Source organism: Scyliorhinus canicula, chromosome 1 (assembly GCF_902713615.1).
Source record: "Scyliorhinus canicula chromosome 1, sScyCan1.1, whole genome shotgun sequence".
NCBI lineage: Eukaryota > Metazoa > Chordata > Chondrichthyes > Carcharhiniformes > Scyliorhinidae > Scyliorhinus > Scyliorhinus canicula.
The window spans coordinates 153,103,003-153,129,615 of record NC_052146.1 but is presented as its reverse complement, the minus strand read 5'-3'; the positions used below and the strand labels follow the sequence as shown (position 1 = coordinate 153,129,615).

Genomic DNA, 26,613 nt, shown 5'->3' with positions numbered 1-26,613 from the left:
CCAAAATTACAGTGTTGGATCAGGCAGAAAATGCTGTGTGAAACTTGCCGGCTTCACAGATTCCCTTTCTTGCCCGTTTTAACTGCTGGCAGGAATCACAGCCAGCTGGCTGGCGGGGGTGGTGGGGGGGGGGGCAAAGATCGTGCATCTCAAAAGTTTAATTTAAGTGCCCGGCCCCATGGAAAGCGGGATTTCCCCCCCCCCCCCCCCCCCCCCCAAACCACACGGGGATTGGCCCCCGCCCCTCCCCATGGAGTTTGGCACACTCCCCCATGGAGATTACCACCTCCCTCCCGCCCACGTAGATCAGGTCCCTACCCCCCCCCCACGACAATTGGGCACCCCCCTCCCTCACAGGCATTAGCCCCCAGCACCTTCCCTTACAGGCATATGGTAACTTCCCCTTCTCATCACTGGCACCACCCATCTCATCATGGCACCACCCCCAATCCCCTTCACTTGCACCAGGCTTCCCAGCTCCCCCCTCCTGACTGCCAATGCATGCACAGAGCCCCCCCCCCCCCCCCCCCCACGCACACACATAATGGGAACTTCCACCCTCCCTGCAAATGGTGCTCCCCAGGGTGCAGGGCCAGGGCACTGCCTGGCCATGTCCCGCATCACCCAGTGGCTATGCCTCATTGTATGTCCCTGACATGGTCATCACAACTGGTTTTCATAGTGATTCATGCCAACATGACGTCGTGGGTAGCCAGTACCGCATTAAACCCAGTAATATACATATATAACTACATAGAAGATAGCAGCAGGAGGAGGCCTTTTGGCCCTTCGATCCTGCTCCGCCATTCATCATGATCATGGCTGATTATCCAACTCAATAGCCTAATCCTGCTTTCTTCCCATAGCCTTTGATCCCATTCATCCCAAGTGCTATATCTAGCCACCTCTTGAATATAGTCAAAGTTTTTGCATCAACTACTTCCTGTGGTAATGAATTCCACAGGCTCACGACTCTTTGTATGAAGAAATGTCTCCTTATCTCTGTCCGAAATGGTTTACCCTGAATCCTCAGACTGTGACCCCTGTTTCTGGACACACCCATCATTGGTAACATCTTCTCTGCATCTACCCTGTCTAGTCCTGTTAGAATTTTATAAGTCTCTATGAGATTCTCCCCCTCATTCTTCTAATCTCCAGCGAGAACAATCCCTACCTAGTCAATCTCTCCTCATATAACCTCATACAAGCTCTCCTCATCAGTCTGGTAAATCTCAGAGAAGGAGACTAAAACTGCACACAATACTCCAAGTGTGGCCTCACCAAGGCACTGTACAATTGCAGCAACATCCCTGCTTTGATACTCGAAACCTCTCGCAATGAAGACCAACATACCATTAGCCTTCTTTACCACCTGCATACTTGCCTTCAGCGAATGGTGCACAAGGACATTCAGGCCCCGTGCACACTCCCCTCTCCAGTTTACAACCATTCAGGTAGTAATCTGCCTTCCTGTTTTTAGTTCCAAAGTGAATAACCTCACACTTATCCAAATTATGCTGCATTCGCCATTGATCTGCCCTCTCACATAACCTGTCCAGATCTTGCTGTCAGATCCCTGCATCCTTGTCACAATTCACCCTCCTACCTAATTTGGGATCATCTGCAAACTTTGAGATGTTACATTTTGTTCCCTCACCAAATCATTAATATATGTTGTGAATAGCTGGAGACCCAGCACCAATCCCTGTGGTACCCCACTAGCTACTGCCTGCCAATTTGAAAATAACCCATTAATCCCTACTCTTTGTTTCCTCTCTGCCAACCAGTTTTCTATCCACCTCAATACATTTCCCCCAATCCCATGCGCTTTAATTTTGCACAATAATCTCTTATGCGGGACTTTGTCAAACACCTTCTGAAAGTTCAAATATACCAATATAATATAATATAATAGTAATGATATGATAATGTTATAAAAGTTCTGAATATGTTACCGGGTAGGGGAGGGGTGTGAAGAAAATTTCAAACTGAGATTTTGCCAGCACAAATCTTGTTTTTGGCTGCTCGTGAGATTTAGCGTCCATTCTGGGCACAGTTTGCATAAATCTTGCTGAATTGCCTTGAATATAAAGATTGAGGAGAGGTCTGATTTGAGGTATTTTAAAATACTGAAAGTATTGACATGGAAGTAAAGGGACATGGTTTAAAATGACATGTGGGCCACATAGGAATGAAATTGGGAAGCTTTTTTTCCCACACAAAGAGCAGCAGAAACTCGCTTCCCAAAAGCCAGGTGAATTGGAACTTTCAACACTGATTGAGAATCATGTTGGGCAACGTTCTTCCTGTGTTTGCGTGGGTTTCCTCCAGATGCTCTGGTTTCCTCCCACAGTCCAAAGATGTGCAGGTGAGGTGGATTGGCCATGCTAACATTGCCCCTTAGGTTAGATGGGGTTACGGGGATAGGGTGGAGGTGTGGGCTTAAGTGGGGTGCTCTTTCCAAGAGCCGGTGCAGACTCGATGTGCCGAATGGCCTCCTTCTGCACTGTAAATTCTATGATCTATGATTTATGATATCAAGGGACATTGAGTTTATGTGGTTCAAGTGGATTAAGGTACAATCTCATTCATTGGTGGAGTGGGCTCAAGGGGCTTGAAAGGCCTCCTCGTCTTCTTATGTTAGCACGATAGCCAGCTCCTGGGCGATTGTCACTGTGCTGCCTGCTCTCTTCATTGAAACATCCCAGGCAGTATGATGAAACAGCTGCAGTGTTGGATTAGGAACCAGTTTGTACTCCATCCAGTGGATGGAGATTCAACCTTCTACCAATCCATGACTGACAGCAACATGTTAAATTTCCCCTCTCTTCATTTTCTTTGCCCTTTATCTCAACTGTGCTAGTTGTTCTCACACTCCACTCATACACCGTTGCTGTTAAGCTGAGGCAAGCTGGGAAATGTAGGAAAGCAGACAGATGTGATATCCTCTGATATTTTTCAATTTTCTCCTCATTTCGTATTCCTAGAGTGGTTCTCTTTGCACCATCACGCAATGTTGCTTGACCGCTTCTCATCCCCTTTAGAGCTGTCATCTTGCAGCAAAAATTGCACAGTGGCTAAAAGTGGCAAGGTCTGTCGATAACTGTGGAGGATGGTCAAGCAACATTTAAATATTCCTTTCCCCTCCTATTGAGGGGAACAGACAGGGGAGATCGGGGAGAAACTATTTTCGCTGGTTAGGGAACCTAGGACCAGGATATTGTCGGAAACGGAGAGCCAAATTCTTCATGAGTGAATTTAGGAAACTTTTCTACACGCACACGGAGGTAGATGCTTAAACTCCCTTCCACAAAGAGCAATTTGATTCCAGATCAATTACAGTCAACTCTCCTCATTCACAGTGGTTCTGTTCCTATGAAATCTCGCAAAGGGTGACATCTCTAAAGGTGGACAAGTGCGTACGCCGAGAGGGTGCATGTGCAGAGCACACATTCTACAGAGTTTAGCAATCAAACAGTTGTAGAGTCTAAATCATGGATGAGTAAAATGTTGGGGCCACGAACCGCAATTTGGTGTGCATACATATTCACATGGATAAACAAATGCATGATAGAGGGAGTCGCAAATGACGGGAGTTGGTCGTACTCATTTTAAACCTGAGATTGATAGATTTTTGTTCTCCGTCTTCATGTCCTGCTGGATCAGCTGAATGTTAAAGATCAAATGGCACTATTCTGGAAAGAGCAGGGAACCTCTATGCGTACACATCCACATTCTTCCATTAAGCCAGACCACCAAAAAGACATGGCTATTCAACTCATTGCATTTCTATTCACTTGATCTTGGGCTGTGCTCTTTGACAGCAAGGTCACATTTATGATCCACTTCAAGATGCACTTCAGAGGGGCGGGTATTCTTCTCAAATCACTGTGGTTATGTGCCTTGATGCCATTGAGTAAAGAATCCCAAGATTCTGATCCAGTGATGATTGTTGCTGTATGTCCAAGATGGGATGGTGTAATAATAATAATCTTTATTAGTGTCACAAGTAGGCATACAGTTACACTGCAATGCAGTCAATGTTAAAATCCCCGAGTCGCCACACTCCGGCGCCTGTTCGGGTACACTGAGGGAGAATTCAGCATGTCCATTTCACCTAAAAAGCACATTTTTTGGGACTTGTGGGAGTAAACCGGAGCACCCGGAGGAAACCCATGCAGACACAGGGAGACATGCAGAGTCTGCACAGATAGTGACCCAAGCCAAGAATCGAACCTGGGTGCCTGCCACTGTGAAGCAAATGTGCTAACCACTGTGCTACCGTACCGAGTGTGACTTGGAAGGAAATCTGGAGGGGAGGTTTCTTGTCAACCGTGCTGTGTTTTAAAAATAACTGCTGCTTTTGCCGAGAGATGGTTGGAATTAATCCATTTTTATGTGAAATGCTTTTGAGTGTCCTGATAGATATCATAACATGCCATGTGAATGCAATCTATTTGTTCCTTTCTATGGATGTAAGACTATCTCAGTGTTTATAGATATAGTAAAATCCCTCTACGAAGAGAGCACATGACCATTACACGTCTCACAACTGCTAAAGTTGCTGGGATAGCTTCTCTCCCCATAAACCTCCATGTTAAAAGCAAAAGCAGTAAAATAAGACAAGCTCTGAAATACTGCGATTATCCAAATACTTAGGCAGGACAATGACAATCCAGAATGTGAGTCATCTTCAGAAAACAGCAGAATTCGTCATCAGAATTTGAAAGCTTTGCCAACACATTTATTACTCAAAAGGCCTCTACTGTCAGATTTGTTTACAAGAAGCAAACTGAAGTAATCAGCTTTAGGCCACAAAGGACCATAATCACCCCTCCATGAGAGAGAGACAATTAGTTATATATAGCTTGAAGGATAATATTCGGATGACGGCAGTCTCTTCGTCCCAAGGAGAGGTTTCTGACTAGAGGTGCTAAAGAAGTGGATTAGCGTCCTCCCTATAATCTCAGGGTTCATTCAGTCAGAGGTCTGGAACAGATGGGCAGGTTCCATTCTCTACAAGGGGCCTTTATTAATGTTTCAACCAGGTTCAAAATATCTGCTTACTCATAAAATCCTCAACTGAATGGAATAAATTGGAGATTAGATCAAACCCGAATCCTTAGTGGTCTGAAGAGATTCTGTGCTCTAATTTTGTTCCACCATATCAGAGAGATAGTAACTCAGGTCAAGATCAATTTGTAAGTAATGGAGTGTGCATGGTGGCTGTGATCTACTGCCCTATTTCTGGTATACTAATGGCTTTATCCACTTAAATAATGTTTTGAAACGATTGATTGTCCCTGCAGAAGCACGAGGGCCAGTTCACAGTTATTCAACTGATTGGGATGCTGTGCGGAATAGCGTCTGGGATGAAGTATCTCTCCGAGATGGGCTACATACATAAAATCCTGGCGGCCCACAAAATCCTGGTCAACAGCAATTTGGTGTGCAAAGTGGCGGGTTTCAGGCAAGCACATGAAGAGAAGGTGGACTCTGTGTTCACAACTATGGTGAGTGGAATAAAACACCAAAGAGCTGACCAGCAAGTAAAGACACCTTGGTGTTCATGATTGGGGCACCCACATCAGCAATGGTCTCTTTGCACCTCGATGCGGGGCCCCATCTGAAAGCACAGTAATTGAAATTATGATTGCAACAGAAAAGCAACCGCCACATCAGTAGGAACATTTCATGCTATTTGTAAAAAAAGAATCCCATTTGATAGTAAGTCTGCTGTTCCAATCCTGTATCATCCCGGAAGTTACTTTTCAATACAAATGCCTGAATTTTCATCCTCGAGGAAGGCAGGGGGTGTTGGGAAAATCAGCGGCTCGGCCCGCTTACTTCAGGAGAAATTGCCAATAAAGGTGGGATTTTAATTTCCAGGGGACAAGTGCAGACTGGTGTCAGGCCAGCTGAGCTGGAAAGGAGGTCAGAAGCAGAAGCAAGTGCTACAGGGTGTTGAGACGGCTTGTTTAAAAGGCCCACTTTGGTGCTGTGTGATTTCATCACAGTTAAAATAAAAATGCAAAGGACCTCCAAACCTGACCCCTCTCGCACTACTCATGGCCCTTCTTGAACCCAATGTCAATCTATGTCCCTCTACCCACCTCCCATGATCCCTCTTACCCCCATGCCAAGTTATGGCATTCCACTCACCCCCCATGACCCCCCATGCCGCCAATTCCACGCTATGCCCCATCACCCATGACAACCCCCCCTCCCCATGACTTCTCAATGGCATGCCTCAGCATTTGCATGCCCATTGATCCGTTGTACGATGTACAAAATCAATGAACCCCTGTGATGACTGTAGTTTGGAGGAAAAGGATTTTTTTTAAAAGTCATTCATTATTAATTACTTTCCACTCATTATTTATGCATGGCTGAAAGCCCAGCAATCCATTAGTCTTGTTTAAGCAGCTGCACCCCAGATAAATTATTTCTCGAATGACAGCTCTGGCTCTCTGATCTCTGTAGTCAATTTTGCAATCTTTATTTACACAACGTTAAGTGGTTTCAAGGGTTTGTGGTCTCTGTTCTGGATACATGGGGCTAAATGAGCAGCTGTGAAGAATATATTTGAGACTTCTTAACTCGTGCCAACAATGAACTTTGTAATCTGTTATGCAGCTGTCAAGCAGAGCAGTTCAAAGTGTCCAGGCTGTACCTGCTGCTCCTCTCGGCCTAAAAAGGAAATCCCCCCCCTTATGAAATTGACATTCTCTGTCAGTCAGAGGACCTCAAAGAGGTCTCCTCACACCTGTAGCTTCTGAGAGGGTGAAAGGGGAATCCCTTCTGCAGAATGGAGTATTGCTTTCTTTTGGAAGCCTTCCAGGTGCCCAGGGGGCATGGAAATTACAATGACCAGCCCACTTCAAAGTTTTGACAGTACACAAACAAGAATAAAGATTTTGATCAGAAATATGCCTGGAATAGAATCATAGAATTTACAGTGCAGAAGGAGGCCATTCAGCCCATCGAGTCTGCACCAGCCCTTGGAAAGAGCACCCTGCTTAAGCCCATGCCTCCACCCTATCCCCGTAACCCCACCTAAACGTTTTGGACACAAAGGGCAATTTAGAATGGCCAATCCACCTCACTTGCGCATCTTTGGTCTGTGTGAGGAAACCGGAGCACCCGGAGGAAACCCACGCAGACACGGGGAGAATGTGCAGACTCCGCACAGACAGTGACCCAAGCCGGGAATCGAACCTGGGACTCTGGAGCTGTGAAGCAACTGTGCTAGCCACTGTGCTTCTGTGCCAAGAGTGATCTTTGGGTTTCCCAAGATTAAAGGTGTAGTCCAGCCACGCGACCCTTATCCTGGGGGAGAGTGCCGAGGCCACCCAAACCCTAGGACCCACGGGCACCCAGGGGCTGGTTTAGCACAGGTCTAAATCGCTGTCTTTGAAAGCAGACCAAGGCAGGCCAGCAGCACGGTTCAATTCCCGTACCAGCCTCCCCGAACAGGCGCTGGAATGTGGCGACTTTTCACAGCAACTTCATTTGAAGCTTACTTGTGACTATAAGCGATTTTCATTTCATTTTCATTTCATTTCATTTTCACCCTCCCTCTCCAGCCTGAGAGGGGCACATGGACACTGGTATTACATCCTTGACCCCCCTCGGGGTCCAACGCACTAGGTCCACACTTGTCAGGACCTGCACCAAAGCCCTCCCGGTGCAGTTCCTGCTGGAGGAAGGGGGGCGGGGCGGGGGGGGGGGGGTGACTCCTTGGAGGTCGCTGCATTCTACTTTAATCTTGCTAATGTGATTAAAATGAATTCAAATGTGGTGTGATCAGATCCTCGCCCTTTCTGGGTGAGATCCTAATCATGCCAGCTGGAGCAGGCCAGGGAGAATTGGGAAACTGTGTGGCACCCGGCACGAATCCCGGTTTCAGGCTCTCCTGCTATTCGCCTGATAAAGTAGGATTGGTGCCGGACGCAACACAGCCAGAGAATCACCCCCAAGGGCTCCTCATGCACATGAGGGCTCACAATTCATCTGACGGGCCATGAAGGATGACGCTTTAAAAACTTTAGCCCAACTCCATGAAAATTGTGGAGGAGTGGGAAATGCCGATCTCCACAGTGGAGTCAGCCGGGTCGGCAGTGTCAGCGATGGTCTTTTGGCAGGAAACTAGCCGGCACCCTCTAAAACCATTCTTGAAATCAGACAGCCCGGGAATCGGGTCGGGAATTTCAGAATCGGGACCCACAGCCATTTTGAAAGGGTTCCCATGCCATCCCAATGCAGTGAAAACTCAACACAATGTTCTGTAGTAAGCCGAAAATGAGCCTGTCATCGAACCAGCAGTCCTCTTCTGCTCACTTTTCCTGATACATTCATGTTTTTGCTTTCCATGTGTTTGCTTCCCTCGGCCTATGAGTAGAAGACAGGCAGTTTAGTGACTGGTCTAGTTTGGTAGATGAACATTAGGCTGAGTTTTTATTGAGTTGAGATGACTTGGTTGCCCTTTAAAAATGGTGGTGCATCCCCATTCAAGGTCTCCTGACTCCATTCCCTTGCTTTCCCTCTCTTGCCCTCTTTTACACTCTCCTTCTTGTGCTCTTTCTCACTTTTTCTCCTTCCTGCTCTCTTCTTCTCACTCACTCCTCTTCTCCCTTGACTTTCATACTCCCAATAATGCTTTCCCCCTCTTATCTCCCTTCTCCATATGCCCTCTCATTCTACAATGATGATGTGTCGGATTGCATGGAAATCTTATGTTGTTTTTTATTTGTCAGATATTTGCGCTGAATTGTAAGAACAATAACATCTGTTATGTAATGTGAATATTAAACTGCATTTCTGAGATTCATGGTGACTTTATGTCATGAAAGTATGAGTTCAAACAGCTTTAGTTATGGGTGCACATCTGGACGAGTAGTATATAAATTCCTAATTTCTTCCTTCGGTCAATTATTATGAATCGAAGGAAAGATTCACCTACTCTGTGTTAACCATGTTATTTTAAAAATATTTATTCTAAGTTGGCTGACGTGGAAGAAACGGAGGTGTGGGTGTGGATCAATCTGTAAGGAGGTATCTCATAGGATGCCTTGGGGATCGGTGCTGGGGCTATTGCAGTTTGCAATATTAATTCACTTAGATATGATGAAAGGAATGCAAAGTCTCAGAGCTTTCAGATGAAACCAAACTGGGAGGGATTGCAGTGTGCAGGAAGCAGGTTGTGCAAATATTGAGCCGGTAGATCCCAATCAAAAAGCGTTGATGTCACTTCGTATGGACAAATGCAAACTGATGAGATGTGGAGCAGATAATAAAGCAAGCTAAATGGTCTTATTCTACAGGGGAGGGAATTGGAGGATCTGGCAATCGATCGCTGGTGGAACCAGCAAAGAATACAACAGCAGTAAGGAGAGCAAATAGGATCTAGAGTGTATAGCAAAGAAAGAGAGGTGTAAAGCTGTAGTCATGCTGGAGTTTGGACTAAGTGCTGCTCCGGCCCCACTTGGAGCCCTGTATACAATTCAGATCACCATTATCAGAATGACATGTAGATATTGGAGAGAGCACAGTGAAGCACAGCCAATTGTTTGGGACCATTGAAGCAGGAATAGGATATTTAGCCACTTGAGTCTCTTGTGCCATTCATTTAGATAATGGCTGACCTTATACCTCCTTATCGTGTGTCTAAATCATGGGAGGGGAGTCAATTAGCTAAGTTGGTTAGACGGCTGGTTTGTGATGCAGAGTGATGCCAACAGCACGGGTTCATTTCCCATACCTGCTGAGGTTATTCATGAAGACTTCTCAACCTTGCTCCTCACCTGAGGTATGGTGACCCTTGGGTTAGATGATCACTAGTCAGCTCTCTCTCTCAAAGGGGAGAGCAGCCTATGGTCCGTTGGCACCAAGGCAACTTTCACTTTCATCTAAATCTGCCGGGTTCTTCAGTATGTGTGCAAGCTGCTCCCAGTAGATTTCAATCCCTGATCCAGTTTGGTTTCATCTGAAATCTAACTCCCGAAGAGTTCACCTGACCTCCAGAATCTAAGCCTTTAATTTTGCTGAGAGGATGTTTCTCGAACGAGGGGACTCAGCTTAAAAATAAGGGGATCTCTCATTTAAGACTGAGATGAGAAATGTTTTCTCTCGGGGGGTGGAATGGTGGCACAGTGGTTAACACTGCTGCCTCACAGGGCCAGGGGCCCGGGTTCAATTCTCGGCTTGGGTGACTGCCTGTAGTTTTCACTTTCTCCGGTGTCTGCGTGGGTTTTCCGGATGCTCCAGCTTCCTCGCACAGTCCAAAGATGTGCAGGATAGGTGGATTGGCCACACAAAATTGCCCCTTAGTGACCAAAGGTTAGGTGGGGTTACTGAGTTACGGGATAGGGTGGAAGCGGGGGATTAAGTAGGGTGCTCTTTCAAGGGCTGGTGTAGACTTGATGGGATGAATGGCCTCCTTCTGCATTGTAAATTCTATGATAACCGTTGGAATTTTGTTCTTCAGATGGACGGTGGGATCTGGGTCAATGAAAATATTCAGAGCTGAGTTAGACAGACTTTGGATTGACAAGGGATTTGTAGTACTCCAGGTACTCCAGGTAGTACTCAACTCAAAAGTAAAGCCGCAGCTGCGTCATTCAACACTAGTGTCCCAACCCAGGACGGACAGTCTGGGTCTGAAATGGTATTTAAAAGGCTCAATTTACGAGTTCTAGCTGGATGGGCCGCTGCCTGTTACCATGTGAACCCGTACACCATGACCCCTGCAGGGAGATCAGTGAGTGATCCCTCATGATCCTCATGGGGGTCATCACAGGGGTCAAGGGTTATGAGTTGGGAGAAGAGGGGCAGACAGGCAGGTGAGTTGAAGCCAGAATCCAATCAGCCATAATCTTATCGAATGGCAGAGCGTTCTCCTGCTCCAAATTCTTGTGTTCTTGAATTGAAGATTGAGCTCCCTTGTTCTGGAATTCCTCCCCACCAGTGGAAATAGTTTCCCTGGATCTACTTAATCCCTTTTCCACTTTATGTTTAGAGGTCCCTCCATATGATCTTCCTGCTAAGCAAGTGACCAGCAATTGCCAACTATATCAAATCAAATATTTAACACCCCAATTAAATCAACCCTCAGCAAAGGGAAAATGAGTCTTGTGTTAGAAGGCCCTGTTGTTAAACAGCTTTCTCTATGCTGGTTAGACTTAAAATTACACCAAAGATTGCACATTCCACAGCTGGATTAACGGATCACTTAATATTTAATGGCTCATTACCTGCTTAAGCAGTATTAAAGGACCATTTGGTTGAAGATTGGTTGCTAATTTTTCACTGCTGCTAACAAATGGCCATTCTTACAAATCATTTGGTTTAAACGCAAGTGCTCCTGTGATTCATTAATTAGCGGTTGAAAAAACCCATCCTTTTATCCTGTTTTTTGCAGTCAAGTGAATTTTCAGCCCAGAGAAATCAGCCCAAGCAGACAAGCATTCCTGCTTTAAGCTCTTCGTGTCATGCGACATGAACTCCGAAGAAAAATCCCTTTTATTGCCTGAAATGCATGTGGACCGCAAATTTCTTCAGAGCACCAGAAAGTGGAGGCTGCAGCTTTACATCCAGAATTTTTAATCCAGCAGTTAGCCCCTTTCATAAAATTGGAACGTGTCCCTGCTTCTAGTTTCCCACACTTATCAAAAATTGTTTTACATTTTATATTTGGGACGGCACAGCGACACAGTGGTTAACACTGCTGCCTCACAGCTCCAGGAACCCAGGTTCTATTCTGACTTTGGGTGACTGTGTGGAGTTTGCACATTCTCCCCATGCCTGCGTGAATTTCCTATGGATACTCCAGATTGGTCATGCTAGATTGCCTCATAGTGTCCAAAGTTTACGTGGGGTTATGGGGCTAGGGCAGGGGATTGGGTCTGGGTGGTGTGCTCTTTCAGAGGGTCGGTGCAGACTCGATGGGCTAAATGGCCTCCTTTTGCACTGTAAGGATTCTGTGATTCCAATCAATTGATACTGCATAGCGGGGTGGTGCTCAGTTGAATTACTATTGTTGAAGCACTGATGCTTATTCTGCAATGACCTTTAATGTGGCTGTGAATGTTTTTCACACTGTTTTGAAAGAGCAGAGTCAGAAGCTTTGGTAAACACTTTATTAATGAGCCAAGCATTGTTTAAGTTTTACCTCATTGACATTGCAGTGCCAAGCACTGCAGCACAATATACTAAATGCATAAAAGCGACAACCTCAACAAACCACTTCTCACGAAAATTATTCTTATCTACCATTCTTATTTATTTACTTGTCCACCGTGGCAGAACGAGCATTGGTGTTTTATTGTCGGTAATACTCCAAAACATCTTTTGTCTCCTGTGTCAAAAGGTTGTGGGTTCAAGTCAGAAATCTATGCTGATAACCCAGTGCAGTCCCGAGGCAGTGCTGCGCCTTCAGAGGTTCTGTCATCTGGTGAGACCTTTATACCAAGGCCATGTCTGCTCTCTCAGACCAATGTAAAAGATTCCATGACAGTATTTCAAAGGCGATTAGGGAATTTCACCCTGGCATGTTAGCCAAAAATTGACCCCCCCCCCCCCCCCCCCCCCCCCCCCCCCCCCCACCCTGGGGGAAATAATTCTCTCTATTTACCTTCTCATATTCTTTCATCATCTCAATTGGATCACGCCTAGGTCTCTATATTCGAAGGAATACAGACACTGTCAATGCAATTTCTTCTCATTATTGAACCTGAATAGAAGCTTTTTGAACCTTATTAGTTTCAGTGTCATGCTGCATAGCACCCGCTCAAAAAATCATATATCCCTTCTGAGGATGGCACGCCGTAGTGAATACAGTATTCGGTGTCAAACAGGTCGAAAATAAAATTAGAGATGTACAAATCTGACCATGGAGTCAAAATAATGTAGAATTCAAAATGGGGTCAATATCCTCCCTCTGCATTATTTGCTTTTCCTCGCATATAAACTGCGAAAAAAAATCTCAAAGGGCAAACCTTGGTGCAAGGTCGGTTATGTGCTTTACGGTGAAAGATTTCAGCGGTGTAAACTCTGAGCCCCATCTGCCAACTCTCTCTGAAACAGGGCGGGAAGGCCACGGTCCTGTGGGCAGCTCCAGAAGCCATCCAGTACCACAGATACAGCACGGCCAGCGACGTGTGGAGTTTCGGGATAGTCATGTGGGAGGTGATGTCCTACGGAGAACGGCCTTATTGGGACATGTCCAATCAAGACGTGAGTTGCACAGTTCGACCCTGAATGTGTAATTGCCACTTGATCTCAGGCGAGATTTCAGCGAGATGGCTGCTAATGAATTTTTGACCTCACCCTTAGGACAGGTTGATGCAATTTATTGTCGTTTATAGATCTACATGTTATACTTGATTGTCTGTAGCGTAATTAGATTTTCTGATACAATCTTCTTCCAGCTAAGTGTGTAATTAGCAACTAGATATTATTGTTATGGAAGATTCAGATGTATAATTTTGTCTGATAGAATTTTGCACAAAGGGACCATTTAATATTTTAGTAGCAGGAGAATTGTGGAATGATTGTAAATCTGGCACAGATTCAACTCCCCATACAGCTGAATATAAATTTTCACAACCTTTGGGTCTCCATCTTAAAATAATGTCTGTCGCCCTGTGTTGCCTTTACAGGTGATAAAAGCAGTCGAAGAAGGCTTTCGTCTCTCTGCTCCCATGAACTGCCCATCCAGGCTCCACCAGCTCATGCTGGAGTGTTGGCAGAAGGATCGTAATGACAGGCCCAAATTTGCACAGATCCTGAGCATCCTTAGCAAGATGGGGTGCAATCCTGACAGCTTGAAGGCCATCCCCAACGGCTGCCTCAGGTAAATGCTAACCAGAGCCTTGCGCACTTAGCCTGAGCTTGTGTCTAAGCAATTGGATTGGACCTTCGGCTAGTGGTACAACGGTTCACAGTGCTTTATTTATGGACTGTTTTACGAGAGATGATGGAACTGCTGCATGCAGATTTCACCATTAAAGTCCCCTTGCGATTCTCTAATCATCCACCATCTGCTCTGTTTTATTAGCATCCAACTTGATATTTGTGGATGTAACATCTGTCTCGGGTAGTAATGCATTAACTATATTTTAAATGTAAATGACTTGAGAATAAACGCACTATCTCCCATTCGACTTTATGCTTAGAAATCTGAAACATAAATATAAGAGAAGCTACTTTGTATACATTTGTGTTCCTTAATCCTTTGAGCTCCTTTGACTGTCTTGCTACCAAGGTTTTCATCTCGCCCAGACAGATAAAGGGTTTTGTCCTAATTAATTGCTGTGGAATGAGTTTGGATAGTGTTCGGAGAGTCTCCCAACAAAGTGCCTTATAAGTGCAAGTTAAACAGCACCGAATGTCGCATTGTTGAGCACAAAACATCACTCGTTCAGAGCCTCAGTCAGACAAGCCACAAGGACATTGGGGAAATGTGTCATAGTTCGATATGAATGAAGAGCATGAGGAGTTCTCCTCGATAATTTTTTAAAAACTCTTTAATAAAGAGGTTAGAGGGTTTTTTTTAAACCTGGCATCAGATCCACACTCAGCCTGATCTGAGACTGTTTAACAGGATATGTCACCCAGACCTTAAGCCGACGTAGTTGATTTCACAACACTTCACACCGACAGCGAGTAACTATAAGTGAAAGAATGGTCTCTGCAGGACTATAGAGGGTGGTAGCATAGTGGTATTGCACTGGATTAGTATTCGACAGACCCAGGGCAATACTCTGGGGACCTGGGTTTGAATCCCACCATGGCAAATGGTAAAATTTGAATGCAATAAAAATCTGGAATTGAAGTCTAATTGCTAATTGTGTTAAAAACCCATCTAGTTGTCCTTTAGAGGTAATCTGCTGGTCCGGCTGACATGTGACCCCAAACCGACGATATGGTTGGCTCTGAACAAGGGCAATTAGGAATATACAATAAATGCTGGCTCAGCTGGCGATGCCCACATCCCAAGAACGAGTAAAAAGAAAAACTGATGCACAAACCTTAACAGATTAAAAGATTAATCAGTGGAAACAGTTTCATATCTAAAATTTATTCAAGCTCAAAGAAATCCCAGTGTAGCTGTACAGTGTTCATCGGCTGTACAGATTCAGCAAACAGGACTTCGCCCTCGCTGTCTCTGTGGATGCCAACCCCCACTCACAGCAAGGCATCTCTCTGTTTTGTTATGCTCTTGACGTAGCATAAGCTGCTTCCTTGATGTGTACTCTGACAAAGGAAGGTTGGAGATAGCTTTAACACATTTATTGAACGGTTAACAATTCTCCTACTTGGATTCGACTCTCCTGTTCATCCTGCTGTAGCTGCTCAGACTGACGAACCAGTCTGCTACTATCCACATGGTGGGTGTGATGTTCAATCAACCCTGTGTCTGTATTCACTGAGAGTCTCCACTGGAAAGAGGAAGATCATGTGTGCTGTGTCCTTTTATATGGGTTGGTGTAATGCCTCCTGTGGTAGTGTCACCTCTGTGTGTATCGTGAATGCCCATAGGTCGTGTCCTATCTTACTGACCTATTGGTTGAATGTGTGTCATGTCTCTGGTGCTCCCTCTAGTGTCTATCTAGTCTAAGTGTGTTTACGTTAACCCCTCGTGTATTCACAGTGATGCATATCGCCACATTCTCCTCCCCACCTTCACCCTCAATCTGTTGTTCTGTCTGCATCTCTCTTCCTCTCTGCTCCCCACCTCTCCCCTTCCTTCCTTAAGTGAGTGAAAAACTCTCACGTTGGGACTATTTCGTTATGCAGATGAGTAGAATATTTTTGTTGATGGGATGTAATTAGGGAACAAATTGTACTTGGGGCAAATGCTTGAATCACTTTTTTTTTCTTTTTAAGAAATTTAGAGTACCCATTTTTTTTACCAATTAACGGGCAATTTAGCATGGCCAATCCACCTACCCTGAACATCTTTTGGGTTGGGGGGGTGGGGGAGAGACCCACACAGACACGGGGAGAATGTATAAACTCCACACGGACAATGATCCAGGACCGGGATCGAACCTGGGACCTCGGTGCCGTGAAGCAGCAGAGCTAAACACTGCACCACCATGCTGCCCAAATGCTTGAGTAACTTGATTGTTTGTTTTCTACTTCCATTATTCACCAATTAAATTGAAACACAGAACTGAATGCGGAAAATACATTGACTTTGTGGCTCAAAAAAATGACACAACATGCAGACACAAAAAATGATGTTGTGATTTTTTTTTAAAATTTAGATTACCCAATTCAGTTTTTCCAATTAAGGGACAATTTAGTGTGGCCAATCCACCTAGCCTGCACATCTTTGGGTTGTGGGGGTGAAACCCACGCAAACACGGGAAGAATGTGCAAACTCCACACGGACAGTGACCCAGGTCCGGGATCGAACCTGGGACCTCAGCGCCGTGAAGCTGCAGGGCTAACCACTGTGCCACCGTGCTGCCCAGAAATTATGTTGTAATGATATAAAGTGGGACAATGTCTTTTTACTCTCCCATCACCATGGTGACATTGTAGATATTGTTGACTGTAATAATCCACTTGGTTGATGATGAGGTTAAAAGTGGACTATAGATTGCGACATAACCTCATGAAAAATAGGAGCTGAGGTAGGCCATTTGGCTCATCCAGCCTGCTCCGCCATTCAGTAAGGTCATGGCTGATCAGATGGTGGCCTTAAGTCCACTTTGCTACCTTTCCCCCATAACCCTTGATTCCCTTGTTCACCAAAAAGGCATCTTATTCAGCCAGCTTCCACTGCTCCAAGGAGTAATCACCCTCTAAAAGAATAAATTCTTCCTTTACGTCCTCTTAACGGGGAGATCCCTCGGGTGGGATTGTCCGCCGGATGAAGCCAGAATCGGGAAACGCGATCAGGTGGAGAATCAAGCGTCAAGCGAAAATTGAGGCTGGTGCCAGGCGCCCAATGGAATGCGGTTGCCTTGGCATTCTAAGACGTGTGTACAGTAAACATCATTGGCATATCATTAACAGGCTCGCTTCCATATTCTCCGGGGCTCCCACGATGCTCCGCCACTACCAGGAAGAATTACCTACAGCGAGGTTCACTTGTGATTTTAAAAATCAGGAAACAGACACGCAGTGGCTGCTGAGGGAGAGAGTGGGGTAGGTCATGTTCCACGAGGCGTGAGCGTGGGTTGTTGGGCCTTCTGCTGGCATGGCTGAGGTGGGGTAGGAGTCTGCCAGGGCTAGGGGGACTAGCAGGGGGTGACCCATGGGATGGGCAGTGGTGTCAGGGTGACCCCTGGGATTGGGGTGTCCAGGCACGGACTGCTATTGCCGTGGCCTGCAAGGTAGGTGTACCGCACTGACCGCCCACTATGGCTCATGTTGTGTAGAGCGACACCGGCAATGTAGGTGAACCCACCCCTGCACCTTCACCCCACCAATCCCCCCTCTTCTCCCAACCCTCGACCCACCCTACCAACCCCTCCCCTTCAAGCGACCCACCCAAGGACCCTTACAGGAGGCCACTGGACAGTTGCCACAGAGCATATCGCTGGCATGTGTAGCACCAGCCACTGGTACCCCTGCCGACAGGGAAGGGTGCCAGGGACAGTGGCTAGCCTCGATGCTGGGTACCTACAGGGCCAGGAGTGTGGTGTGGAGGGAAGACTGCTGGGGGAATGGCCGGGGATGAATGTGGAGATTGGAGAAGAGCGAGGGGGACATGAAGGGGCAGGGGTTGCAATGCAGGGCAGGGCCACCGTGTAGCCCCTTGGACCTGGTTATGCCTTTCATCCCCTGCTGACAATGGATTTCAGAATCCAAACAGGAATGATGGCCATTATTCAATCCGCGACAGTCCTGGGGAGGCACTGAGGCTGTACAAGTAGGAGCTGCTCGGGGTGGATCCTGCAGCATTGGAGCAGGAGACAGCTGGTAAGGATGGAGAGCCTGCTGTCCAATAGGCCGAGGAGGAGGTGGGAAGGACGTGGCGCTTTAGGCCTCATGTGTACCGGCAGCGCCTGTCATTTGAGGACCTGCCGGCTAGGGCTTGTTGTCGAAAATTTCAGCTGAGCAGGGGGTCTGTACAGCAGATCTGCTGGATTATGGCGCACCAAGAAATGTGGGGGAGTATGGGGGAGAACTCACGCTTCCGGTGACGATCAAGGTGAACTTTTTCCTTCAAGGCACCGAATAGCAACCTGCCTGGGATTCTACAAACCTCGTCGCACAGGTGCATCAGGGAGGCCCTATATGCCCGCTCGGCATAATATATCAGCTTCAATGTGGACAGAGCCCACCAGGATGCCTAGGGAGTGGGGTTCGCCACCATCATCGTTATCCCCCAGGTTCAGCGGGTGATCAATGGGGCGACATGCATCCCACGAGCACCAACACATGAGGGGGCGGTCTTCACAAACCGAAAGGGGTTCCACTCAATGAACGTGCAGCTGGAGTGCGACCATGGAATGTACATAATACATGCCTGCGGCCAACACCCAGGCAGTGTGCACAACGCCTACAGCCTGGCACACTCGACAGTTCTCGACACCTTCGAGGTGGACCCCCGGGTGAGGGGTTGGCTCCTGTGTAATAGGGATTATCCACTGCAGTTATAGGTGATGACGCCGATGTGGAGGCCACAGACCGAGGTGGAGAGCCGCTACAACGACGTCGATGCCTCAACCAGGGCTATGATCGAGCAGTGAATCGTCATGCTGCAGGCGTGGTTCAGTTGCCCGGACTGATCTGGAGGGTCTCTCCAGTATAGCCCTCCAGTATAGCATGAGGAGAATCTCCCACGGGTAGCCTGCTGCATCCTCCACAACAACGCACAGCAGAGAAGAGACTTGCTGGAGGAGCGGGGTGAACGGCAGTCCTCACACGATGAGGAGGATGCAGGGGAGGGCCGGGATAGGCAGAGCATGGGGCACGGGCAGACACAGGGGGCCACACAGCGCACATGGGGCGCTCTAATCACCTCCAGGTTTGTTTGCCTAGGAGCCCTGGCTGGTGACGGCATGAAAATCCCGTTCGATCCCCACAACCCACCTTACCCCCAGCCAACCACCCCCTCCCATGTCCACCCTCCCTGCACCAACCACCCTTGCACCTGCAGCCCTCTCCGTGATTCCTGCTGTTCACTATGGGGTGAAGGCTCTGGGTTGGCAGTAACAGAGTGTCTGCTCCATGAGATGGAGGATGATGACGACCTACACGACGGTGAGGGGCCACACGTTTGGTGGGTCCCCTCCAGTCTTTTCTATCTCCCTGCGATTGTGTGCTGCCTTCATCTGGAGGGGGAGGGTGCAACAGAAAGTCCAGTGTTTGGCAGTTGGATATAAGCAGCAGACTGGGTGTACAGCTGGTGACCTTTGTGAACGGGGCACCCGGCCATGGAGGGTGGTATGGATGCTGGCATGTGGTGCAGGGTGGGGTGCGCGCAGACTGCAGGCGGGTGGGGTTTAGTCACCCTCCGGATGGGAGGGGGGTTACGGTTGAGTGGGAGGCGGGTTTCTGCCAGGGACATGGTGTTGGCTACCCCCCCCCCCCCCCCCCCTGCTCTGAGGAGGCACTGCTGGTCGGTCCTGAGGCCCACAGCACTCATGGTCACTGCAACCTGCACCAGGCACGATATATGGCGGTGGGTGGCGGCCTCCTTCCCATCATGGGGTACAGGGTGCCCACCTCTCCTCCATGCCCTCCAGCAGGGTCTCAGGCTCGGCAGCACGGTAGCACAAGTGGATAGCACTGTGGCTTCACAGCACCAGGGTCCCAGGGTCAATTCCCCGCTGCGTCACTGTCTGTGCGGAGTCTGCATGTTCTCCCTGGGTCTGCGTGGGTTTCCTCCGGGTGCTCCAGTTTCCTCCCACAGTCCAAAGACGTGCAAGTTAGGTGGATTGGCCATGATAAATTGCCCATAGTGACCAAAAAGGTTAGGAGGGGTTATTGGTTCCGGGCTAGGGTGGAAGTGAGTTGGTGCAGACTCGATGGGCCGAATGCCTCCTTCTGCACTGTATGTTCTATGATCTATAATCTGCAAATTGGGGTGCCGCTGTTCAGCTGCCATCTTGTTGGCTGGAATGAGTGTGTGTTGTGAGTGAAGTGCTTATAGTCTGCAGCTTGTAAGCTGATCGAGTGCCAATCCCAACCCCTGTGAATTGGACACCGTTTTTCATTAGAATTGCTCTAGTTCCATGTGGCGCTGGTGCTAGCCCATTAACGCGTCCTGAATTGCTCCAGGACCGAAGCCGCTTCTGTGGTCATAGAACACCACCAATTCAGTCCGGCGTCACCATTTAGTCTCTGAAATGGAAAATCCAGCCCCTTATTTTTAAACTCCCTATTCTAGATCCTATTCTAGATCCCCAAATGGAATCCTCCTCACATTCTGCTCCAACCTCAGGTTTCAAAAAGATCACCTTTCATTCTTCTAAACTCCAAAATGTATTTCCCCAAACTGCTCAACCTTTTTCATAAGACACCTGTTCATCCCAGGAATCCGCTGAGTAAACCTTCTCTGAACTGCTGATAATGCAAGTCTATGCCTCCTTAAATAAGGTGACCAAAACTGTACACAATACCGAGCCGTTGATCTGAACAATGTCCTGTACAGACCTCATAATTTGTTTACTCTGATTCAATTCTGCCTTCCTCCTTCCTTACTCATCCTCTCCACCCTCCGCCTTTTCTGCTCTCACTCACGCTGTTGCTCCTCCCACACTTTCTCCCTCTCCTCCTCATAATCCCTACCACTTTCCTCCCTCCCCTTTTCTCCACATGAGTTTGCTTTCCTCCCTCTCTGCTCTTTCGCTTCTCACTCTCTCACTCCGTCACCCGCCATCTATCTCCTCCTCACCCGCTATCTATCTCCTCCTCACCCGCCATCCCTCTCCTCCTCACCCGCCATCTCTCTCCCCTCACCCACCATCTCTCTCCTCCTCACCCGCCATCTCTCTCCCCTCACCCGCCATCTATCTCCTCCTCACCCGCCATCTCTCTCCTCCTCACCCGCCATCTCTCTCCCCTCACCCGCCATCTCTCTCCTCCTCACCCGCCATCTCTCTCCCTTCACCCGCCATCTCTCTCCCCTCACCCGCCATCTTCCTCTTTTTGTCTGCCGTCTCTCTCCCCCTCACTCGCTTTCTCACTTCAACTCACACCACGTCTCCCTCCCCCTCACCAGCTGTCTCTCTAACCTTCACCCACTGTGCCTCTCTCCTTCACCCGCTGTCTCTCCCACTCACCCGCCATCTCCCACCCTCGCTGTCTCTCACCCTCACTCGCTGTCTCTCACCCTCACTCGCTGTCTCTCACCCTCTCACCCACCTTCCCCTCCCTTCACTCCTGCTCTCTTTCTCCTCACTCCCACTTGCTCTCTCCTCTCAGCTGCTCTCTCCTTATGCTTTTTCTGTCTCTTCACTTCTCTCTTTCAGTACTCTTCTCACTCTCCCTCCACACCACATTGTCTATCACTCACTATCTTTACCAGCTTTACCTCTGACAGGCCTGAATCTGTTCCACTTTAAAACCTAGCTTTGAGTGAACTAAAACATTTTGCTATTGCTCAGTGTTTAATGAAAAATTTGCAGCCATTTTTTCTGTAAGTTTTATGCTGCAAAAGCCTCACTTGATTCAGTAGTTTGCTGCTCTGCTGTATGATTTGCAGGACTTGTTGTGACACTGATGGTGCAGGACAGGTCATTTTAGAACACTTCTGCTGATTAAACTACTTTACAGAACCAAGTTGAAATTTGTCAGAATTATGTCATCTCAAAAATGGCTGGAAAGAATGTATCATGGGCTGGGTTCTCCGATTTGTGCTGACGCCGGCGTGGCAACAGTGGCGTTTTACGCCCGAACAAATGGCACAAAAGCTGCACCGATCCTCTGTCTGGTGGGGGGCTAGCTGCCATGCAGAGTAAATGCCCCGGGTCCGTGGCCACGCATGCGCAACGTGGCGCCGGCCGCGCGCGGACTCGGCCTGCCAAATAATGCCCCCTTTTGGCCAGGCCCGCCACCCATGGACCACCTGACACCAGTGTCCCCAGCCCCCTGCCAAAGCCCCTCCTGCCCGCGGAACGGCTCCCACCCGACTGTGGTGGCGCTGGACTCAGTCCGCAGCCGCCACGCCGGGTTCACGAAAATAAATAGCAAGAGTGACCCAAGCTCTCTGTGTCTGCATGGATTTCCTCCAGGTGCTCTGGTTTCCTCCCACAGTCCAAAGATGTGCAAGTCAGGTGGATTGGCCTTGCTAAGTTACCCCTTAGTGTCCAAAATGTGCAGGTTAGGTGGTGTTACGGGGATAGGGTGGTGGAGTGAGCCTTGGTAAGGCGCTCTTTCAGGGGGTCAGTGCAGACTCAAGTGGCCGAATGGCCTCCTCTGCACTGTTGGAATCCTATGGTATGTACTGCAGCTCTTCTACACTCACTGGTTACTTCATGACTTGACTGTTTCAACTCTACCAAAACTTGGGCCTATACTGAACTCAATCCAGTTCATCCATAAACCCTGGGCTGGATTGTCCGAGCCTCTGCGCCGAATTCGCGTTTAGCGATGGGGGCAGAGAATGGTCGTCAAACCGGAAATTCGGACCGGCGCTGCTGACAACGCATCCATTGACAGAGGCCCCCCCCCCACGGCTGCGGACTCAGACCGGTGAGGGGAGGGGGACGTTCACCGGCGGGGAGGGGGGGTGTCTCATGGACGGCCAGGGGAGCGATCGGCGTCACGGACCCACGGGCGGCGCGATCTTGGGGGGTGGGGGGGCAACATTTTTATTGCCGCTCATGTTGCATGGGGCAGCCGCTGTTGGCCGCTGCCGATGCCCGTGCACGGACTCCTGACCGGACGTGCGCGGCCCCCGTATCTGAAGCCAGAGCTGCGAGAACCACTTTATTTTTATGCTGGCGTAGGGCCCCATCCCCCTATCTTCTCTAATTTCCCTGTCACCTTAGTGGCCTGATTTCTAAAAAATATTTATTCATGAAATCACTGGCAAGGCCAGCATTTCATAGAATCATAGAATTTAGAGTGCAGAAGGAGGCCATTCGGCCCATCGAGTCTGCACCGGCTCTTGGAAAGAGCACCCTACCCAAGATCAACACCTCCACCCTATCCCCATAACCCAGTAACCCCACCCAACACTAAGGGCAATTTTGGACACTAAGGGCAATTTATCATGGCCAATCCACCTAGCCTGCACTTCTTTGGACTGTGGGAGGAAACCGGAGCACCCGGAGGAAGCCCATGCACACACGGGGAGGATGCGCAGACTCCGCACAGACAGTGACCCAAGCCGGTATTGAACCTGGGACCCTGGAGCTGTGAAGCAATTTTGCTAACCACTATGCTACCGTGCTGCCCATTTGTTGACCATTGACCAGGTAAGGGTGGCTAAAGGTCATTCGTAAACCAGCTGGGTTTCTAGGACGCAGTCGCCAATCAATCCAGATTGATTGTTAATTGAATTTTTATTTACTTTTTAAACCCATCAATTAGTTGAATTTAAATGCATGTGCCAGAGCATTAGCTTGGTCCTCTGGATAATAGTCCCGCAACATTATTCACACTATGCCACCATCTCCAATTTATGATCATTCTTACCTTTGATTTTATTTAACTCCACCGTACTTTTACCCAGTGCCTACCTGTGCAATCTCTACCTTTGTAATATCAGAGGATCCTGTCGACATGAAGGGCTGGAAAATTCCAATCCAGGTCGTGAGAACAGAATCTAGGCTAGCACTTCAATGACTTAGCGGGGAAGATCTTAATTGTTGGAGTGGCGATTATCCCTTTCAGCGCAACAGGAGTCAACTGGCCTGGGTGACCAATCAAGACTCAGAGTGGGGAGTCATCCCAGGGGGGGAAGAGTTCTCTTCTGGCAGAGGCATTCCAGAACTAGCTGCAGACATGCTGCTATCCATCTAGGTCCTTGTAGATACATTCTTTGTTACTCACAAATGAAATCTTGGAAAGGGAATAATTGCAGTTGGAGATGCTGTCTTTTAGATGAGATATTTACCCGATCCCTATCTGATGGACGTTCATGATCCCATGGCACGTTTGCAGAAGATCAGTTGATCGTGGAGTTCAGTGCTGCCTCTGTGTGCTCATTGCCTGCTGTGTTTCTCCAGAGTTCAATTCAAAATCGATTAATTGGCTGTGAAGTGCTTTGGGGGCAACCTGTCTCTGGAGACTGTGTGACTGCAGGTGAGGAGCTGGGCTGTTTCACGTTGCTCCAGCTCATCTTCTCCTGACCTTTTTTACACCCATCAGAAAAACAAAGGAGAGGGCAGCATGGTGGTGTAGTGGGTTAGCCCTGTTGCCTCACGGCGCTGAGGTTCCAGGTTCGATCCCAGCTCTGGGTCACTGTCTGTGTGGAGTCTGCACATTCTCCCCGTGTTTGCATGGGTTTTCCCCCCACCATCTATAGATGTGCAAGGTAGGTGGATTGAACACATTAAATTGCCCCTTAATTGGAAAGAAATTAATTGGGTACACTAAATTTAAAAATAAAAGAAATACAAAAGTGAGGATGTTTTTGTATTTTCTTTATGAAGTGTCTTGGAATGTTTGTCATTCCAAGCACCATCCAGGCACTGGTAGTACAATAGCTGCTGTTATTATGAAGGGTTTGTTCCCTATCCTTAATTGCACTGGAAGGATATGATGCAATTAAACCAGCCCAGCAGGCATCGAAGAGCCAACTACACTGCTGGGACTGGTGTCACATAGATAGGGCTGACCAGGTAAGGAAGACAAGTTTCCTTTCCTAAAAGAGAGACAGTCGAAGTTTTATGATCGCGTTTCACGGTCACTTTTCTGGATAGCAGGGCCTGAGGGTTTGGCTCAATAATGGGGTTTGTTTCAGAATAACTTTTTTAAAACACCCTTTTTTTCTGTTTCCTCCTGATGTAGACCACAATGAAGTTACTGTGAAAAGCCCCTAGTCGCCACGTTCCGGTGCCTGTTCTGCCTCCCCCAACATGCGCCGGAATGTGGCGATGAGGGGCTTTTCACAGTAACTTCATTGAAGCCTACTCATGACAATAAGCTATTATTATTATTATTATTATTATTAAGCAAAAGATTGCAGAGTTTTATGTGCAGAATGCATTCTTTTATACACCAGTTGAAAGGCTTCACATTTGAAGCAGGCCCTAACCACCAAAGCTAGGGAGGATGGGGAATTTAGCACTCGGTCCTCTACTCCCGCGGCCTGTCATTAGTTTTCCAATTGAAACCATCCCACCCGGCTGGGCAACCCGGGGCCAGAGAATCCCGTCACCAGCGACCAGCCAGAGAATTTTGCCCTGGGTTGGATTGATGCTGTTATTTGAAGTGTGATAAATCCATTGCGAGCTGCATGAATCAAACTTTACACTTTATCAAATTGCCATTCGTAACTAAATCCAAGAAAGATATTAAAGCAATTTTTAAAAAAAATTTAAGTTTAAAACACTGCTGCTTCGCGGCAACATTTACTTTCAGTGAGGTACAAATGATTTTGAGCAGAAACCCGGAGGGGAAGATGGTGGAAACGTTTCTCTAATCCGGCGCAATTTGCAGCAGAATCACCCGGAGCGGAAATGTTAGGCCCTGTTTTTTATTTGTAGATTATTTTCTGAACTGAATTCAAATTCTCAAACAATCATGGTGGGGATTTGACTTGTGTTCTCTGGATTATTGGGCCAAGCCAGAGCTTCAAGCCGAGAAACATAACCACTTGCACTGTGGGCATGATTTTCTCAGAATTCGGAAAATATCAGGTGGGCAAAGCAGCATTGAAGTCACCGACTGCCACATCAGCTTCCTCCGCCGTATAGCCCAGCACATCGAAAAGAAAATCAAGGAGCAGGTTCCACAATGTCTGGGGTCGCCTGCACTGCCAGCAACTTAGGCTCTTGAGTATCATGTCGCCATTTTTAAAGGCTGTCTCAGGACAAAGGACAAAGGAGTTAATCCTGAAAGTCCCACCCCTCCACCCCGACCCCTCTAGCACTGCCCCCTTAGACTGCCTGGGCACTGTCCCTGGGGGGGCAGTGTCTGGGCATGACACTGATGCGACCATCAATTCACGCGAGACAGAGAGTTGAAGTGAACAGTGCCTTTAATCGACTGTGCCTGCCTGCGACTGCTCTGATATTGAGAGCCGCCTACAGGGCTACTGCTCTTTATACCTCCCCTCAAGGGGGCGGAGCCCACAAGGGCACCAACATGATATATTCCTTGTAATATCATACAATGGTCCATAGGTGGAGACCACATGGGCAACAGCGTGGTGCCGTGTAATACAGCGGTGAATGATTAGTACAAGATGTTCACCACAGACAACCCCCCACCCTCCCTCCAATCCATCAGCGCTGCACTCACCTGAGCTCCCGTGTACGCATTAGGGGAAGAGTCAGGTTTCAGGCCAGTCTGTCCACACGCCAATATGAATGGATTTTCAGACGGTGGGGAGGGGGGAGAATGATTCTGGCCTAAAGGCCTGATAATAGGATGTTAACGAATGCAAATGATGTTCCCGATGTTGAATGACAGGTAACATGTCCCGTCACTGACGGGGAGTGGAAAATCGCGTCATGCATCTACATCGACATAAAA

General features: G+C 47.9%; 1 protein-coding gene across 3 annotated transcripts in view; it reads left to right on the top strand.

The window, feature by feature from the left end:
- Positions 1-26,613, top strand: part of LOC119968642 (ephrin type-A receptor 7-like) — a 768,833-nt gene that overhangs the window by 723,889 nt on the left and 18,331 nt on the right. For all 3 annotated transcript variants that reach the window (XM_038801273.1, XM_038801267.1, XM_038801278.1), the window contains 3 exons: positions 5,310-5,513; positions 13,084-13,233; positions 13,659-13,852. In XM_038801273.1, the coding sequence (XP_038657201.1) occupies positions 5,310-5,513; positions 13,084-13,233; positions 13,659-13,852 (548 nt within the window). The remainder of the gene's footprint in view (positions 1-5,309; positions 5,514-13,083; positions 13,234-13,658; positions 13,853-26,613) is intronic.